The sequence below is a fragment of the Amblyomma maculatum genome, chromosome 3, assembly GCF_055883805.1.
Source record: "Amblyomma maculatum isolate TAMU_Amacu chromosome 3, ASM5588380v1, whole genome shotgun sequence".
Lineage (NCBI taxonomy): Eukaryota > Metazoa > Arthropoda > Arachnida > Ixodida > Ixodidae > Amblyomma > Amblyomma maculatum.
The window spans coordinates 159,081,527-159,101,402 of NC_139346.1; the positions used below are offsets into that span (position 1 = coordinate 159,081,527).

Below are 19,876 nucleotides of genomic sequence, written 5' to 3' on the forward strand. Positions count from 1 at the left end.
GCGCGATATTTTGAAAGAAAGCGTGTCAACCTGACAACATTCTTTAGTATGTATCGAACTATTCTTGAATACCACTTTACTAAAAACAACATTACGAAATATGCATTCGCACAAGTGGAGACGAAAATGGCGTCCAATTTTGCGATAAGTACAGAGGACGCTGCATGCCACTTGTTTAATTTTGTTTCGAATGCTCTCGCAGAAGCGGTAGCGAATATGCTGTAGAAGCAAATAAATATGAGCGGCATAATTACCCACAAAGAACGGCGTTCACCGCACAAAAAATGCGCACTGCTCGGCAGTAGTTTTCACCGCAACGCGAGGGAGCCAGAGGAGAAACAGACCTCTCGTAACCGAAGGAAGCAGCAATAAGGAAAAGCGCAGATGTTCTGCCGAATTGCTTTCAATTCCCTTCAAACAAATCCTCAACTGAATCCCAGAATTCAGATGAGAGGCGCTAATTAACATATTCCACTTAATATTTATTCCACTGCGTTACAGTAAAATGTAACGCGTTTTCGCCTGCAGCATAAAATACAAGAGCGGCTTTCTGTTTAAACCTTCCATACGCGAGAGCTACGTTCACTTCAGACTCTCTGGCGGTGAGGTCTCTTTGAGACATCTCTTGATAAAAATACTTCAGTGCAGGCTTACAGCTGCACTGAATACGAATCGCACCCTCTGAAAATGCAGCACAAATAAATATAATAGACAAGAATTAAGTAAATATAGAACGATGAGAACGTTGTCCAATATTTTGCGCTAGATGTTCAAAGTTGCACAAAATACGTTTGCCCCAAAGAGTCATTCTTGTGGCACTTAAGATCCCTTAAGAGCGATAAAGAGAAAGCCTTTGGGGTTGGTTCTGCTGCAGGGTTTTAAGGCGAAGGCCTTTAACGGCTCATACTGTCGGCCACGATTCCGTCATACACTTCCGTCACATTATAGCTAATGTGACGTCACATCCGGTCATGCGGCAATTTCCAAAATTTATACAGCAGAAGTCTGGTCAATCAAAACTGATGACATCACCGGTGTAACTCAGTAATGTAGTAGTGATGATATCATACCATTATTGGTCATTAATTAGCGAAATATAATTAAAACCCTATCTGTACCGGGAATCGAACCTCCCTCCCTCGAGTCCCCAGCCGAGCGCCTTAGCCAATTGCAGCACGCCCAGTATTTCTTTTTCTGCATGGTTTTTATTACACGTGTTTAGATGAAGAGATAGCTATATACATTATTTACAAAGTAATTAGCCTGTAGCCGAACAGATTAAATTGAAATATACAACACCACACAACTAAAACACGTCTTCCAAACAGAACCCGCCGATATCACGCATAATCTCGTGGACACATCCTGCGGACAGATCTCGTCCAAGTGAAATTTTCACCATGAGCTAAGTAAGGCTTTTGCCTATGTATATTCGGTACTCCTATTTTATGGCCCAGTTAAATTTATATATGTGAGCCCGTTCTCTCCGTCCCGTTCCCTAAAATCGGCTTATGTCCTCAGTGCGAAATTTATAAGCGAAGTATTCGTTACGAAACTTCGACCTCTCACAGTGGGGCATGTTTTAGCATTGCCTCGTAATACTCAAAATTCTCAGCAAGAACCGTGCGCTGAATAGTTAGTGCCAGTTAAAGGAATCCAAACGTTCGAAATCAACCTGCCGTGCTTCATTGCACGCACGCGTTGAAGGCCGAGAAAGGTAACTATGCGGCATTTATTACGCTATTCCTATATAATAGTCAGCTCCGCTCGCTACCTATCAACCTCCGGATGGGGCTACTTCCTTATTTCGTCCGCATTCGAGCCGGTAGGAAAACCAGGACTAACCGTAAAAGGAATCACCGCCGCATACCAGCTATTCTACCGCCGGCACCCTCCTGTGAAGCACTGCTCAAATTGCTCGAGTCGGAAATGAGCAAGCTGCAGTAGCTGCAAGAGATAGCTAACTTATTCTCGTCTCTCTATATATTTCTGGTGTTATTTCTAAGAGATTAGCTGTTTCTTGCAGTCTCTAGCATTTCCTTACTTATGGCTCAAAGAATAAGAAATATAACCCTCTCATCTAATTCTGCAGCTGGAGATATGCAGAAATATACGAAATGAATAAATAGTTCCCGCTACCAATGACTATTAAAGCAACTGCAAGGTATGCATGCTATGTGCACTTCATCTCTAAATGCCTACGAATGGGTGATTGCTGAGGGACTAACAGCTGCTAGCACTGCAATTCGGGTCCATGGAAGGAATACTCATCTCCCTGCCTTCTTTTCCTTTATTTCCGTTGTAATTTTTTTTTGTTACGGTTCATGGCGTATAAACATCAGGAGGTTGCATATTAAACAAGATATACCAACTCTCTCCCCCCGCCGCACATTAAAGGGTGGCCCTCTGCCTTCTTCGCAAGCTTGGCTTCCCTTCCTGCTCGGCTCGGCGCATCTTCGCGCGCGATGGCCCCTGAACCACTGCGTGCCGTGGCCGCATTAGTGCGTGAAGGCGATTATTAATCTCGCTTTATCGGAGCTCCACCGAGGTGTTAACGGCAGGCACTGAGCAGCTGCCACACCGGCAAAGGTTGCCGGCGCCAAGCAAAGAAAAGAAAATAAATATTCACATAACAAATACATAAGCGGAAGGCGCCTGTTTTGTTGGGCCTGCGGACGCCGGAAAGGTGAGATGATTATCGGCGTCCTGACCTCCGGCTCCCCCTCTTCATTCCGGAGGGACGCGATGCTGAGTCATGCAAGAAGTGTGAATCTTTCGCTACCACGCATACCTTTTTGCGGGGGAGCTCACGCCACATATAGCACGCCCTGCTTTTTTTATCGGGCTCATAGGGCATGCCCAGCAGCTTTGTTTTCATGCTAAAATTCCCTCGGGGCTATCAAAACAGTGCCATTTTGCTCATCATACTTTTTTTTTTCTCCCTCTCTGTCTCTATTCTTCATTTTTCTACACTTATCAGTAAATTAATTTAAAACCCTCCACGGTGTTCTGGGAAGGTCCCGTCAAAAAAGTTTAGTGAAACAGAACGAAACTACCCGCGGCCGGTACTACTTCACAAGGATTCATTTCCGGATCTAACTGCCCTGGAACTTGCTATGTTTTTAAATTTAATTCTAAGATGTCATGTTTCTCTCCCCGATTATGAAGACCATGCTTCGAAATCAAGCATGCGATTAACTGTCTCGCATGCAGCTTAGCAGTTTGTCATAATGAGCGCACTTGCACTTTCATGATAGTGGCATAAAATCTGCCTGAACTACAGCAAGAACAATGATACCAGCTAGATATTCTAACCGTTCACTAACATGGGAACACTATGGCTGCGCGATCTTCTCGGAGTAACAAAGGCTGTCATTTCGGCAGTGATATGCAAATCAAAGGGGAAAAAAAGATGGAGATAGATAAGATAAAAAAGAAAACGCGGAGGGAACAGAAGGGGTGCCGGGTTGAGGGCGGACTGCGGGGGCGGACTCTGGCCGCGGTCTCGGGTTTCGCGCAGCCGGTCCCACGCCTGCTTCACTGCCAGCCGCGCATATGCACACCCAGCTTGCGCGCGGGAGCTCGCCGGCCGCGTTTACGGCTTCCGCGTGCGTGCTCCAACCAACAACCTGACACGTCGTTTCCTAACCGCGGGAAAGGAGCACCCGCACCTTTCGCAAGGAGAGCTCTGCAGCTGCACGTGCAGAGTCAGCCGCATGCGACTGCACCGACGGTGACGTACCAACTCACCCGCCTCACCTTTCTCTCTCTGTCTCCGCGTACGTTGAGTTATGCTCTGTATTAGCATAGGAGAAGACCTAGAGAGCTCCAGCAGACGCGTCCTCACGCGGTACGGAAAGGCATTGTGTTCCGTGCGACCGTCTCGCCAAGGACATTCGGCCGTGTGTTTGTTCATTCGTCTGGGCTCCTGGCAACGCACATCTTGGTTTCATCTCCTCGCTAGTGCTAACCCCAACGGCGCGTGACTACGAAGGCGACACGTAGACAGCGCCCGCACCCCTGAAACGCTATATCTAATCCGCCGCGCTCTTTCTTTCGTTTATTCTCTGCGGGTACCTATGCGGGCTATGACAGGAAGCGTCGTCGACACAGCCAAGCCGTTAGCGTTCTCTTCAATGCGTGTACTGTGGAAGATTGTGTACAGTGTATAATCAGCTTCCACAAATTGTTTGCTGCCGTGAAATTCGCAACATTATTATAATGAGGGAACATTATTCGCAAGGCGGTTTGCAGTGCGGCGCGTCTACACGGCATGGGTGGGCCGAAGACTCCAACGTCAGTGATCACGTGTTCTATTCACTGTGTTGTCACTGTTTGGAAGCAAAGTTCTAAAGGCAGAATTCTGTACCAAACTCTGAAAAAAGAAAAAGAAACACAAAAAAAACGAGTCTACGCGATGTCTGCGGCAGTAGTACTCTTGTACACAAACAGCCCGGTGTGTGCAGGCTGCAATCCCTTCTACGCAGGACAGCAGAGCTGTAGTTCGTTACCGCGACAAGAGCAGTGATTTACGACGCTTCCTTATTAGTCGCTTATAAGCAGAGAGCTAATCGCAATTAAGGAGTAATGTAACCCGTCATTGGAGCAAGGCGCGCGCGTTTAAAAACGAATAAATAAAGACAGAGAGCTAGGTGGCATTCCTCATCAATCTCCTTCCCTCTCTCCGGCTGCTTTTAAAGGCAACACATGAAGCTTATAAAACGAAGCAGCCGCGAGAACAAAAAAAAAAAAAGAAGAAAAGAAGAAAAAAAGCGGAGAACGACGAGAATAGAAACAGCTGCGTGTAAAACGTAAATGCGCGCGCGCCGCTTGTCGCATTGCTACTCGGTAGCGTATATACAGAATTCAACGACGTCCGAGCTCGAAGCAGCAAGCACAAATAAAATCGGTCGCGTGCTCGCGCTCTTTCAAGTGGGCGCTCCTATAATGAGAGGCCAATTATACGATTCCGAGCGACACTGGGCGCTCTTCGATCACCCCGAGCCACTCCTACCCCTCTTGCCGGGGCCGCCCGCTTCATTTGCTTCCATTCCTTGCTAGTGAACGCATTCCGGCTCTCTCTTAACTTTTTTATTTTGTTTGCTGACGACTCCTTTCCCAGGCGTTTCCTTTTGAAGGGGGGTGGGGGGGGGGGGGGTGCTCACACCGGTTGGTCACTCTTTGCAGTTTTCTTCTTTTGCTCCCAGTTGAACTCTGCAGAAATGTCATATTTATATCTCAAGAAAAGCTCCTCAAGCGCTTCCTTATGTGATACCGCAAGTGGGTGCAACATGCGAGCCTATAATTAACCACTCCCAGACGCGGTAGTTTATGAAGCCAACGTTGTGGAATCGGGGACGCGTGCTTCAGGTTACCCCTATCCGCGGCGGCCTTCTTTAAAACTGTATTGCTCCCCCCCCCCTTCTCTTGGATGTACAGGACTTTAATTTCGCCTTTCTTGGTTGAGGGTGATGGAGTATAAACGTCGTACACTAACATGTTCCATTTTCCGAAAAATGACAAAATTTTCATTTTTTTTTACTTTTTTTTTGCTTGCGCATTTTCTTAACTTCTTTCCGTTTAACTATACCGTCAGACGTAGCGCACTCGCTGGTATCACGGCACTGTAGACGTCAACGAAACACAGCGCGGCAAGGCCACTGGTTCCTGATTAGAGCGGGCCGCGCTAATAGTGAACGCGGTCGCCACCACACTCAGTGATACGCAACGTAAGTCGCGCAGAACTGAGCAGTAGGCAAAGCTTCGTGACGATTAAAAGCGTCACACTCTATTTACAGCTTCGTCCGTTATAGAAGATTTTTATGTGGCGCAAGAACGTTGTTTTGGTCAGTGAGCATGCTTAGTTATTCTCACGGTGTATAGGTATATAGCCCCACATTTCTCCGTCTCCTTGAAAACAATAATTCGCAGTAATAAATAGCTAAAGAAGATAACAATTTGGGGCTAATCGTCGTACTTTGCGAAAGAAAATTGCAGAAGAAAATCCCTGTTGTCTATTTGTATGGATCACGTGTCAAGAAGTTTCTTGCATATATCTAATATCAGCAACCGCAAAATGAAAAGAATGAAGAGCAAAATGAGGAGGTCTTAGTCGAGAGTAGCTCAACGCTATAAACACTCCGTGTTACAAGCTGTTTGCAGCACTGCCAGTGGCGAAGATGGCCTGCTTGGGCCAATCATGGGGACACGCACAACGTGATTGTGTTCCTATACGCACCCGTCGACCACAATGTAAGAACATGGTAGAAACACCATGCTGTTTTGCGCGTCATCATGACTGGCCAGTGGAGGTCGCCCTCGACTTTGGCTGTGCAGCCCACTGCTTTTGAAACAGAGTAGAGTGCAGTCAATTTCACTTCAAAGGCATAACGGTTCTTCTTCAGAAGTGTTAACTAATCCCTCCTGCATTTTCTCTTCACAAGCTAATATATTATCATCCTGTTTCGACGTTAGCATTTCAGTGCACTTGTTCACAATTTCTTTGCTTCCTGTAATACACGACACACGTTGTTTTCCATCTCTCATGTGCACTTTGCTCAGATCGCCAAGCCAGCTAGCAGGGCTACTGACCCCGGCGAATATATTTCTGGAACTGAACAATCCAAGGTAGCAGGTTATATCAAAGTTGACACTTCTTATCTATAGGTAAGGGATTGTGCTGGCGCGTGCCAATGGTTTGAAGATGTCTCAATCCCTGTCATCTCCTCGCATTGTAGAGCAGCCCGACTATACATTCCCCCGTCGGCCAGAGAATTGGCAGGACAATTCGCATGAAATTCGCTCTCTGCCTGCCCGGCTACCAGCGCGCTGAATCATCACGGAACAAGCGAAATTACACATGACTGACGAGCGCCTTTTAATTAGTTTTGCAAATAGGCTAGGGTGCTCAGTGTGACAAGGCTTCGGCTGAACAACCAACAAAAAGTTCCGCAGTCCACTGATCGTACAGCGTTTGAAACCTGCAGTGGTCTTCGTTAGGTAAGGGTTCTGTCCTCACTGGCGCTACAATTGATTAGTTATTTTGCTCTGGCCTAAGGTTCCCGCGATATATATATATATATATATATATATATATATATATATATATATATATATATATATATATATATATATATATATATATATATATATATATATATATACACAAAGGATATTGGGGGACGCATTACCTGTTGTAAAGAGCATGAAATAAATTTTCCGCTCTCTTTCACGGTCTAGAACTTACACTGGAGCTGGCAATGTTGCTCCCGCCCCTTGCCTGACAGACTTACCACAACGCCCACGATGATGTGCGCACTGGTTATGCCCACCGCGATCGCACGACCACACAGGACTTAATCTGAATGGCATGCACTTCTTGATCTACCTATAAGTACCACTATCACGACTGCGCAGGCGAACGCCCGACCTTCCAGCTAAGGCATGCTATGACATAGTCTAAACGCCAGAAACCCGCTTCGTAGCTCTGGGGACAACAAAAGAAAGGAAAAAAAAAAAAAAAGAGTTTTTTTTTTTTTTTTTTTTTTTATACATACCGACTAACTGTCTTCGATTTCACGAAATTGCAGATTTTCAGAATTTTGTAGCCATTCCGGCTAACTCAGGTAAGTGCCATAGGCTAGAGGCGTCTCCGAGAAAAATAAGTACCAAAAAAACAAAAAGAGCATAAAGAGAGGTTAGGTTGAAACAAACGGCGTCACCGAGTCGGAAAAAAGCCTCAACCACGGCGGCGCATCTCACGCGCAATCTCGTTAAGCTCAGCCTGCACTCAAAAGGAAATGGGTAAACGCAAAAGGTCTTCACCGCTATAGTCGTTCCGGCTTGCCTGCTGGTGCGCCCAGCATACGCAGCATGCGCATAGACTGTGTAGGGGAAAACAAGGAGGACCGCATTATCGCGCTTTGGAGAGCAGCAGCGGTGGTGCGGGGACTCTGAATGAAAAAAAAATTATAACAGAGAGAGAGAGCGCGTCACGCTTAATTTGTAGTCAGTCTGTCTGCGCCAGGAAGAGAAGGAGCGGTCGCCGTATCGACCAGCCTCATCGATTCGTATGAAGCTAGCGCTCCGTCTCGCGTCGACGCCACACCTGGGCCTCCCCCAACTGCCCAGACGCCGCCGTAAGGTGCGCCCTTTCTCGGCCGGCGCACGCTAATAGCGCCAGCGCCGCTACAGCAGCTCCCGCCCCCGGTCGCAGCCGTCGCAATTCCAAGTGCGCCCTCGCAGCCCGCTTGTTCTGTTATATGCTCGTGCTGTACTGACTGCGCCCTCAAGCAGCCCGTGCGTCTAGCGCCCCGTCTACTACTAATGCTCTTGTTATGCATGTACCCAGTTCGCGTTTTCTTGTGCCGCCCGCCCATGTCCCTCCTCGCCCTCCGTCCGCTACTGTTTTGTTTCCCCACGCTATTAGAGACTTTTAGTATAGCGTATGGACGCTTTCGTACGATAAACGCTAGAAAATTATGGGCCGCTATTCCGTGTGTGGCATCGGCGCTTTTAGTTGGCCGTACGAAAGCGCGAACGCAAACTACAGTGGCGACATCTTGGTTTAGAATAAGAAAACACATTCGGGCTTTTTTTTTACTCGCAAGCCAAACCTAGCCAAGTCGCACCGGAGCCAGTTTATTTGCTGTGGCAGTTTTGTTGTACTCCCTAACGCTGGTATTCCTGCGCTGACGACTTTTATCTTGTATTGCCATCATGGTGCATAACGGCCTCCTTTCAGCCCCGTACTGCCAAGCATATTTCTACGGATACACGCGTGTAAGCAGTCAAGCCAAGACGATTCACTTCATGGCGTTGCCATACCAACAAAGCAACGCTACTCGTCAGGCTTAACGACTGCGCTGCCGCGGTGCAAAATAAAAAATAGAGGTAAATACTCGCTAATTATTTGTGCTAAATGCTACACGAGGCAAAGCGAAAACCCCGTGTGCCATTTATAGGCGCCAGCGCGCACAAAAACGTGGTAACGAAGACAAATTCACTCTGAAGCGGGCGGCCTGGACGCCGCCATCTTGTCAACGCTGATCTCCCATCGTACGTGAGGGCTGCGTACGATAAACTCAAGTTTCAGCGTACGCTGGCCTATCGTACGAAAGAGTTCGGTCTCGGCTATCGTATAGCGCATGCGCAGTGCCTGTCACGATATTTTTGGCGTGCGCTATTCCTTTGCGTGTGTCTGTGTACGCTATACTAAAAGTCTCTATTGTAGCTCCTCTATAGCGTGCATTGCGTGCGATACCGTGGTGAGGCTGGGTGCACGCGCGAGATGGTATGCACACCAGCCCATGCTACGTGGCGTTGACTCAAAATGTGGCGCTGAAGATTGGGGATTTGCGATTGCCTCGCTCGCGTCGCTTACATCGCTTCGTACTCGTGTAAGCGCTCGCTTATTCTCCCATTTACTAATGAGCAGTGGCAGGTATCTTTTAACGGGCAATCCTCTAGCGCATGCGCACCCCGTATGCGTCCTAGCGTGAAGATAACAAGATAAGCAGGCAATGGAGACGTGTGCGCATTGGCAGCAGGTATAGAAACCTTTGGAACAGCATTTGCTGAGCTGTGGGTAACCTGCTTCCCCGTGCATTTCCGCTGAGGATGCGAAAAACAAAACTGGCTGCTAACTGCTCAGGCGCGTTTGAAACCGTCGATAGACGCAACTAGCACAGATTAGCTCAGGCCCAGTTCGCGTGCGTCAGGTGTGGCGCTTATCGGATACCTCCGTCTTAGGTGTGGAAGACGAGATTGAGCTTACTTGCGATATAGATATTCACGCCGAGCGGCACTGGCGTGATTAACGCATCCTTACCGGTCACTAACACGCTTATCGTCTTGTCGTTGGAGTGTAGCGCTAGCTTTTCTTTTTTCCTTTTGCTTCGGAAAAAACTTCGTTTATATCTAATCATAACGAGATAGCATGCCTGCGCACATTTTTTTTTTTTGCGCTTCTATGCGAGAGAAGACGAACGGTTTCCATTGCACGTCCTGTGACAGCCCAAGAAATCGGGTAGGGAACGCTTACAATACAAACGGTTTCTCAGAAATGGTTAGACTCTACAGTAATCGGGTAGTCCCGATTACAGCGCCCTTCGAGAAAACTTCCGAAAGTGAGTTTTCGCTGCAGTTAGCAGCTCACCATCATCTTCCGCCCGACTACACTAACTGCAGTGCGAAAGACTCAGTCCTCCATATACTAATCTCATATAACCCCCCCCCCCCCCCCCCCCCCCCTCCTTGATTTCTGCTTCTCCTCGCTACGTTTGTCTTCTCTTTGAATCTAGTCAGTTATCCTGAGCGACCGTCATGCCCTTCCCTTCGCATTACACATGCCCTGCTGCCCCTGGCTATTTCTTCTTGATTTCTAATCAATGTCAGTAACGATCGTTCGTACACCCTGACCAAATCTGCAGTGAGTAGCTATATGGTAGAGACAAGCAACTGGGAGGGAAGGCGGAGGGGAAAAGGCGAGGTGCTTGTCACTTCTTTTTTCTTAAATCGAACACTCATCCAATGGTGCACCTTTCCGAGCTCTATTTCCACACTGCATCCCCTCCGCGGGGGAAAAAAAAAAAAAAAGAGAGAGAGAGATCAAATCTTTACTGGTCACAAATCTGTTGAAATACCACGACTGGCGACAGCTCGTACATTCAAGAGGCGATAATTGCAAATGTTTTCGGAAACTACGCCGAAAAACGGGGAAAAGATGAACGAATTACTGACGTCGTCAGTAAGACGCACGGCGAATTTCCTATTCGCCGACGTAACGGCCTCTAGAACTAGTGGATCGGCACGGCACACGCACATTTCGTAAACCTTGTGCAGAATTTACCTGCCCTAATAAGCATTTCCCTGCCTCCCTCCCCCTTCCAAACCCCTGTTAACCATGAGTGGCACAATCTCCCTCCTTTCTTGCCTTGTAATTCCTTTGCCTCTAATTAGGCGGGAAGTATGGTTGGTTCCAGAGTTGGGCACTGAGGTGACTTTTACGCCGTTCGCTACATATGGATGAGCTATTCTCTACTTCCCATATTAGTTATCACTAATAAAGACAAAAACTTATTAGTTATTGTCTGCGCGTCTACGTTTTGTTCAGCCTCCATTCTGTATACGGCGCCCCTCATAGCCTGAGCCGCTTTGGGAAGTAAAACATCATATACCGCACCAAAACAAGCCATACTTTCTCGCTTTTTTTTTTTAAATCTTTATACCAGCCGTTTCTTATGCGCGGAGGACAACAAAATTTACAGCCGATTACCCACACGGCACGACAAGCGATCATAGCTGGTTGGCATGCGACCTCCGATGGTAGCGTTCGCCACTGTTGCTGGCCCGTTGAGCCACCCGGAGGAGTGGGCTAAGCACTTTCATTTTTTGTCTCTTTAAGAGATTTCCATTCAGAATACATAATTGATAGTCAGGTTAGAGGCTACAGTCAGTTGTAAGTCAACAATGTAGTGGAGAAATTATTCAAGGTAGCTATCGAACCAACTGCATCAAAAGAGAGGAACCTCCCAGCGACTGAGGCACAAACTAATTTTATCCCTCTCAAGCCAGTAGGCGACGAAAGGAACTGCCCGGCCTATAGAGAGAGATGGTCAAAGGCTGGCGCCTCTCGGAAGGAAACAAACGTTGAGAACAAACGCCATTGGCTGGAAAGCCTCCTTTGAGGGGTATTTTCCGCTGCATTCTTTACTTGTAACCGACTACAGCTTACGACAGGGATTCGAATCGACGACGCATGTAACTGAGAGTATACGCCGTGAGGATTTGTACCTCGCCTAATTTTCTTCGTCCACTCCGACCATCCTCCCTTCCCTCACGATGCGGTGCAGGCGTCCAACAAGAAGTGGGGCAGGGACTGCTTCTTTTCCTTTCCCCAAAGACCAATTTTCGACCGTTCGTGGTACAGCGTTTCGGATGACGTCACACGATTTTTCGTCGCACATAGCACACAGCTGCTGGACAAGTAGGAGGTTAGCACACGGAATTCCAGCCGAGGACATATAATCTCACGATGAGGCAACGGAAGCAGGCATATTATGTGCTCTCCGCAACTCCCACTGCAGAAACACAAATCCACATATCCAGTTACTCTTTAGCCATGATGACAATAAACACCATTAAAACCAGCACGAAAAATATAGACGCAGCAGCCTATAATAATTAGGGCGGATTCCTGGCTGGGGGAAAGGAAAGTAAGTAATAACTTTACGTGATGTCCGCCAGGACCTCTAGCTTGAAAAATGTTGCCAAGTTGGCCTTTATCAGTCCGTAGGGTGGAGGCCAGGGTTGGTAGCCATATACAAGTAGGGTGATCAGCTGCAGCTTTCTACGTATGTCTATACAGTTGACTATCGTTTTGCTACAAAATGTGGCATCCAGGCGGACAATAAAACTGGGGACGCGAAACTGCGGCAACTAGGTGAATGTATCACGAAGTGTTCCGATGTGCTACCCAGAACTGACAACGCAGCTCACAGATGGCGCCACCTTCTGTCCAAGCAGATTGTGTCCGGGCGGTTTCGTGTAACTATAGTGTAACTGTCATGCACACCACGCTCTCTCACCTGTCTGCTAGGGAGTGCTTCCGTTGCGCCGCTTCCATAGCGTTGAAGGCGGAGCCGAGGAGGATGGGCGACTGATGATGCTGCTGCTGCGACTGCCGGGCGGCGAGCAGGGCAGCCCCGGCGTTCAGCGAGGCCAGCAGCGAGGCGGGAGACGACGACGCGGCCGCCGCCGCCGCTGAGACTGCTGCCGCTGCCTGCTGGTGCTGGTGGTGCTGGTGGGCCGCGAGAGGGGCGCTCTCAGCGCTGGTGTCACAGTCGGCCCCGGAGGCAGTGGACAGGCCATCCGCGGGGCTCTGGCCCGCCCGCTTGGCCGCCGCCGCCGCGTCGCCCGGAAGACGATCGCCGCGGAGGCCGCCGCCGCCGCTGCTTCCCAGGGACTGCTGCTGCACATACAACAAAAAGAAGAAAAAAAAAGTTAAGCGCAAGAGTACTAATCCGGATGTTAAAAAAACTGCAGAACTTTATCAAAAATACGACAAAAAATCCTGTAGTTCTGTAGTACTTTTCTGTAGTTCTGTAGTTTTTGTGTAGTATATTTCTGTTGTCTGTAGTTCTGTCGCACTTTTCTGTTGCAACTAGAGAAATTTCTGATGTTACTACAGAATGTTCTGTTGTCACAACAGGTTTCCCGTCAAAAACCGCACAGAAATTCTGTCGTAACATCAGAAACTTTTCTGTAGTTTTTTCCGACTGGGCTAGCCTAGCAAAATCGTCTAACGTTTGCTTAGAAGAAAACTGGCCGCGCCGCCCTCTCGGTCTCGCCTGGGCAAGTACACCGGCCTCCGAGATATCGGTTGGGGTATACAACGCGCAAACACTGCGGCGAGTGCTTTCGCTTGCTGTAATCAGCTTTAGGTAAGGTGAAACCTGCGCCATTTTTACTTCAATGACAGCACACCTTTAAAAGAAAGCGGTCACGAAGTGAACGTGAAGAGTGTATCTCTTTCACAGCGAGGACTATATATTTATAGCTTAACCACGAATGGTGCTGCCGCGTTTTATACGTCCGAGTTTGCGCTGCATTCGCTTAGCACGTCAGGCGCCGCAGACAATGCTTAACCCCAAGTTCGCGCTGTTCGACAGTTATGAATACATGGAGACACAAGCGGCACTTCTGGCAAAGCTAGCGCGTTATTAATTCAATCTACATACAGATGATGAAGAGGCGTTTGCGCCTCTGCGCGCACTGCAAAGAGAATGTAACGTGGTCACGGCAGTGCTGGTTGAGGTGCAGATTGTGCCTTGTGACAGAAAAGCATGCACCTACACCCCTAAACGCGGCACTTGCATCAACCTCGACCACGAGGCTAACTGCCTCGTCAGTGGTGTTATGCAGATCAGCATTTCGCTATATCTATCAGAGAGCACTTAATTTCAACGACTAAATAAAGACTTCCCACTACGCTCCACTAGGTTCTGCGCTCTATACTACCGCCGCGAGTACATGTACTTCTGAATTTAATTTATGCACACACATGGAAGACTGACGTGAAGGTGCGATAGAAGGGGACAGAAAATCGACGTTATTCAAAAATCTATAGCAATAAGTGGCATATAGGTATAATTTCGAAGCACAAATAAACGTAACGTGAAAATACATCAGTTGTAACTTGCAGCATCTCCAATGGCACATTCACATTCACATTGTAACTAGGTATGGTTGTCCAGCGATGCGCATATTTTATACTTCTGTCACAAATACACTTCCGATCCTCACTGAACTATCGATCTGCACTGAGGCTTTCAAGAAGGATTGAAGCATCCGGTGCTACACTACACGGGCGTTCTCAATAAGCATTGAGAAATCTCTTTCGTGTGCTCTAGGTGGCACCAAATGTTCTACATGCTGACAGCCAAAGCACGGTTGCACGATAGTCTGGCCTCCGCTGTCGTCTGCCGTCGGTCGCAACGAGTCTCACAAGGAAACGCGACATTGGTGTAATGATTGCGCGATTTCAGCGTACACAGCAGCATTTCGCTATTGGCTCCTCAAGCCACCTAATTTATCTTCCCAGCAGTCGATGAGTGCTGCAGTGTTTCGCTCCACACTTTCCGCGTCAACGCAGTCTAAGAGGTCACCATCTTTGCTTCCACTGGCGGTGGACCGTGGTGTCGAGATTACAAAATTGGCTCACAAGCTTAATGTTCTAGCAATGTTCTAGCAATGTTCCATCATACCTTTTAATACATTTATATGTTATTCATACGTTTTCAAATTTTAGAGCTCTCTGATGACGAAGGTGTGGACGACCGCTGTCGAGTGTGCTTGAAATCTCAAGATCGATTGAGGAAGCAGCTTGAAGTCAGGCAGGCTCGAGCTCGATTGCACTTGAAAATTGCCATGCGACAACCTCGATCTGCATTGAGTTGAATGCAGATAGAGTTCAATAAAGGATAGAAAGTGCTCGTGTGACAGGGGTATTACATCTCATAGCTCATAGATCCAAGGCGCGCTTCCCGCTAGGCAAATCGAGCTCGGTTTAAGGCTATCAAAAGTGCCGGCAGCCTTCTTCACTCTTTCGCAACACGTTTGCTTGCACGCGGAGCTATCCTTCTGTGTTGAGACGAGCAAGGCATGGTCGTGCCCAGGACTGTATACGGCCCATATTAGATACATTTACGGCGGTCTCGCTGAAGCAGTCAAGGAAAGCTTCAACATCACTCACTGCCAACGCACACTGTCCAGAAGACATGTATAAGCCTCTCTCATAGCCTGAGTTGCTTTGGGAAGTTAGACCCCCCAAACCAAACCAAGCCAAACAAAACCAAACCACAGGACACATAAGCGTAAAAGTTACAAATTCTACTGAGAGGGCAAAGAGCCGCTCCCGTGCACATGAATTAACAATGGTTACGCATCGTTTTCTTTCCCTCCGATATGGCCTAACAACATCACTGCCTACGAGGAAGCCAGTAATGAACTCTGCGTCTTCTTCTACTGTGCTTCTTATAAAGTCATTCGCTCGAAAACATGAATTTTTAATGCCGCGCGCTTCCGTACACGCCACGTCTTTCGCAGATTGCATTCATCCCTTCAACGCGCGACAAGAAACATCGACAAGCGAGAAAAAGCACAGCGGACCCCCGTATAATGAGCTGGCCCGTCAATACACTCTTCTCGAATCCACCTCGTTTTCGTTTTTCCGCGCGAACAGAATCTCGCGCGCGGCGGTTCTCGCTAACGCGGTGTCGACCTCATCCATGCAAGCTCGCCAGACAGAACGAGTTAAGGCGCACGCGTCCGAAGCGATGCACAGACGGGGAAACGCTGCAGCGCGTCGTGTCTCCGTACACTTTGCAGGAGGATGAGCTGCCATTTGTCAAACTCGCCTAAAACAAGCAGCAGGCGACCAGCACTCCAACACCGCACTGTGTGAGCTGCCGCGCGCATCGACGCGCTTGAAAGCAGCGTAAAATAAAACGAAGCAAAGTAAGGAGCACACCTCGCGGCGACAGGGTGAAGTTTTAGCGAGCCGTGATCCGCTGGCGGTTATAGTGAGCGACGTTTCCAAGCGCGCGCAACTCGCCGTCGCTGGCGGCGTTAAATATTTACGAAGCGGCAGAAAGGTAAGCATGACACGCGCCATGCACACCGCATTTAGCGCAAGAGGAGCAGAGCCAGTAGACTCGAGTTTTGTTGCGCCAGTGATGGCCCGACGTGAGTCGCGCGTGACGGGTGTCTGCGGGCATGACACATTGTCTTTCGCTGTTGGCTCTCCACTAAAGCTGATGCGCTGTTCGACGTAGCGAGCAAAAATGCTCCCGTTGGTGGAAGGAGAGACGATGCAGTCTAATAGGCAGAGGGGCGGCGGGCACTTAATTTTGAGGAATTTCTTTGTTCAGCAAGAATGTTGTGGACGTCGAGACAGGGTCAGCCGTGGCTGACCCTTTAGAATGAGGCGCCGATGCATTCATGTGTCGAAGTATAGTGCCACTGAATGACGCGAGTGGACACTATTCTGTTGCGGTCCTTGCAATAGCAACTAACAGATATACGCGTGGAGTCAAATGCCGATTTTCAGAGTGACGCCGAAACATGATATAATATGGGTCCATCGTACGCCTTTCAAATGCAACTTCCTGGCGAAAACTGAAATTAAGGCGCTGGAACACATCTTTGAGAGAAACCCAGTGTTCTCTTTGTGAACATCGGGGGCTCGCAGACCGTATCGGAAGCTACAATGGCAAAACTGTGACAATGTGTTCCTAACGAACGTGATGAAACGAATGCGCTCACATTAGAGAGTTTAAGCTTACCGTGATCCGCGATCCGCTCCGTGATCCGCCACTGCGCGTTCCATTGCGCATGCCCAGACCCCCCTAGATGCCGACAGATGGCGCCACATACTGGATGTCGGCCATGTCGGCACACAGACCTACCGCGTCGGGACCAATCAGCTTGAGCGCCCCGCCCACGCGCGGTAGAGAGTCACGGTGGCGGATCGCGGATCACGGTAAGCTAAATCTCTCTAATATGTGGAGATGCGCAACGGAGGCTCCTGCATAAAGCGTGACGTCAGCACAGAAACACCAGCGGATCGCTGAACGTACTATAAGTTCGCCAGAGCTCAGCGACAAAGGATTTCCAGCTGCCTTAGGGAGTATACCGCACCCCTGTGTTACTAAATATGAAAGCCACGGATTTGGTACCCCTCTGAGCGAGGCAGTGAGACCCTTTAGTTTTCAGGTGCTGTGTTCGGATACGAAGACAAGTCCCCTTGTCGAAATATTTGCCTGGATGGCGAACTGATGCTCCCCTCCGCCCTTGTTTGTTTCTGTTTCGTACTGTGTTCGGAATATAGTGCTTTTTCCGAAACAGTGGCGGCCGGACGTGCATGCTTTCGCCGAAAGCGGCTGGGATTGCTGCACAAACCAAGCTGCGTGAAAACATATTTCGTGCAAGCTCTCTTTCGGATCAGTACGCGGCTTCATGACGCTGGACAGTAACCTGGCACTATTACCAACCACTACATTTATTTGGTCACCTGTGATGACTTGCAACTACGCGAATTAGTTTTTTTTTTATTTTCTGTTCTTTTGCCTCTTGCTGTTTGCAGGTGCTAGGTGACCAGCGGCCGTCCCACACCCTCTAGTGGCTAGCTATACTAACCGTGATTTACCTTCGGAACAAAATAATTACCCTAATCCAGTCTGCGCACGGGTTCCAGGCCCGTAACCGTGCGGGCGACGGTTCTCTCAAAGAGAACGTGAAAGAGGTGAGGCTGCATCAGAAGCCGCGCACTACCATTAACTGACGTCCGAACGATCCCGTCGTGGATAAGCTCGGGTTTCAGCAGCCGCGAATGAACTGAGCGCACCCTTTATTGTTTGCCGTTATCTTGAAGCTCGCCGCCCGTGAAGACTGCACCTAGAGTCGGCCTGATTTGCGAGCTGGACGCGAAAAGTGAATGCAAAGCCGAACTCATGCTGATAAAAATCTTCCGTCCGCCGAGAAAGAAGCTGACATTCCCTTTGGCTCTCCCGCTGTGATTCTCAGATGTTCTTCCGCGCCTTTGACAAAAAATGCAGGGACGTTCGGAAGCGACACAGCGCGATTTGCGCAGTAGGTTGCTAGCCGTATATAGCTGCGAAGAGCTTGGCCTTCTCTCATCATTCGCGCCGATTCCAGAATATCCCGACGAATAAACGCACATCTATTATTACCGATATTGCTTGGATTGCCTAGTTGATCTCAAACCTGCGCATATTTGCTCTACAATGTAGCCTTATCAAAGAGCGTTGCCTCGGCTGAATGTACACAAGTTTCGCAACGGTGAAACCCGCAAAACAATCGAATTCTATTGTGTCAATAGTGGCCGCGAAAAATGGCTTAAAACTGTGTAGACAAGGCGAATATAGCACCGATGTCGAGACGTCTATATTCTCCCCAATATTTGACCTATTGAAGACTACCACAAGTCTGTGAATGTTATGCATATATGCAGTCTGTGAATGAAGGGCTTGAATGTAAAGTGAGATTATATGCTGACGATTGTGCCATTTACAGGCATATACGAAATGTTCTTGATGTAAGTAGTATACAGAGTGATCTGAACAAAACTCATTGTTGGTGCACTAAATGGGGCATGTCTTTGAACCCTGCTAAATGCCAGTATGTCTCATTTTCCCGTAAACGTCTTCCCGTGAGATCAGTCTATAATTTGGACGGGCTACCACTTGAAAAGGTCCAACATTACAAGTATCTAGGGGTCTATTTTTCAGAAAATTTGACATGGAACCGACACATAGAATATTTAACTTTAAAGTCATCTAGAACGCTAAATCTCATTAGACGAAATTTTTATAAAGCCCCCACTAAAGTAAAAGAACAGCTATACGTAACTAACGTCCGTCCAATACTCGAGTATGCTTGTGCGGCATGGGACCCCCAAAGCTCTTACCTTGTGGAAAAACTTGAACGCATCCAAAACCGCGCTGCCAGGTTTGTTTCCGGCAACTATAACTTCCGTAGTAGCATCACATTAATTAAAGAAAACCTTAGATGGAAAACATTGGCTCACCGGAGACTAACCGCAAAATTAGAACTTTTTTACCAAATATACTCTGATCTTACGGGAATAAACAAGAGCTTGTACATTCTACCTCCACATTTTATCTCTGAACGCCGCGACCATAAGCTGAAAGTTCTTGTAACGCGATGTCGAACTGATGTGTTCCGTAATTCCTTTTTTCCTCACACTTCTTCACTTTGGAATAGTCTTCCTAAGAGCATAGAACAATGTAAAACAGGTAAACATTTTCAGTCTTTCCTGGCGTCCAATTTGTCGCAGTAGCTTTCCACCCTTTTAAACCTGTTTCTCGCTCTCACATTTTCAGTGTTGTTCTTTTTATTGTTAAACAAATGTGCTTTACTGTATACTTTCAGTATTGTAACATGCTCATTTTAGGTATTTTTTTACCGTTATTGCCCCCCCTGCTATAATGCCCCTGGGCGCTGCAGGTACTTGTATAAATAAATAAAATAAATGCATAACATTTCAGCTAATGCTTGACCTCGCCATTACATGGGACTGTCAGCATCTACCGCCTTCCATTCGTTTCTATCTTTACCGCTACAATAGGTCGCATATTTTTAGTTATACCCACCTATTTTGCCCCACTCATGTCCAGTTCCGCTCTTGAGATTCAGCCTGTGTCACTCACAACCGCCCGCTCTTTAAATCACGTCATTTTTCCTCGGTGTCTCTCTCAACGGTATTTTCCATTTTTCTCATAACTATCGTGTAATTAAATTGAGGTCTTTCGCATCAAGTATACCAAGTACATGA

The 19,876-nt window shown here is 47.9% G+C and overlaps 1 protein-coding gene across 1 annotated transcript in view; it reads right to left on the reverse strand.

Annotated features, from left to right (window-relative positions):
- Window positions 1-19,876, reverse strand: part of LOC146196629 (uncharacterized) — a 381,051-nt gene that overhangs the window by 274,751 nt on the left and 86,424 nt on the right. The window contains exon 2 of the mRNA XM_084598397.1: window positions 12,588-12,967. Coding sequence (XP_084454523.1) covers window positions 12,588-12,625 — 38 coding nt within the window. The 5' untranslated portion in view covers window positions 12,626-12,967. The remainder of the gene's footprint in view (window positions 1-12,587; window positions 12,968-19,876) is intronic.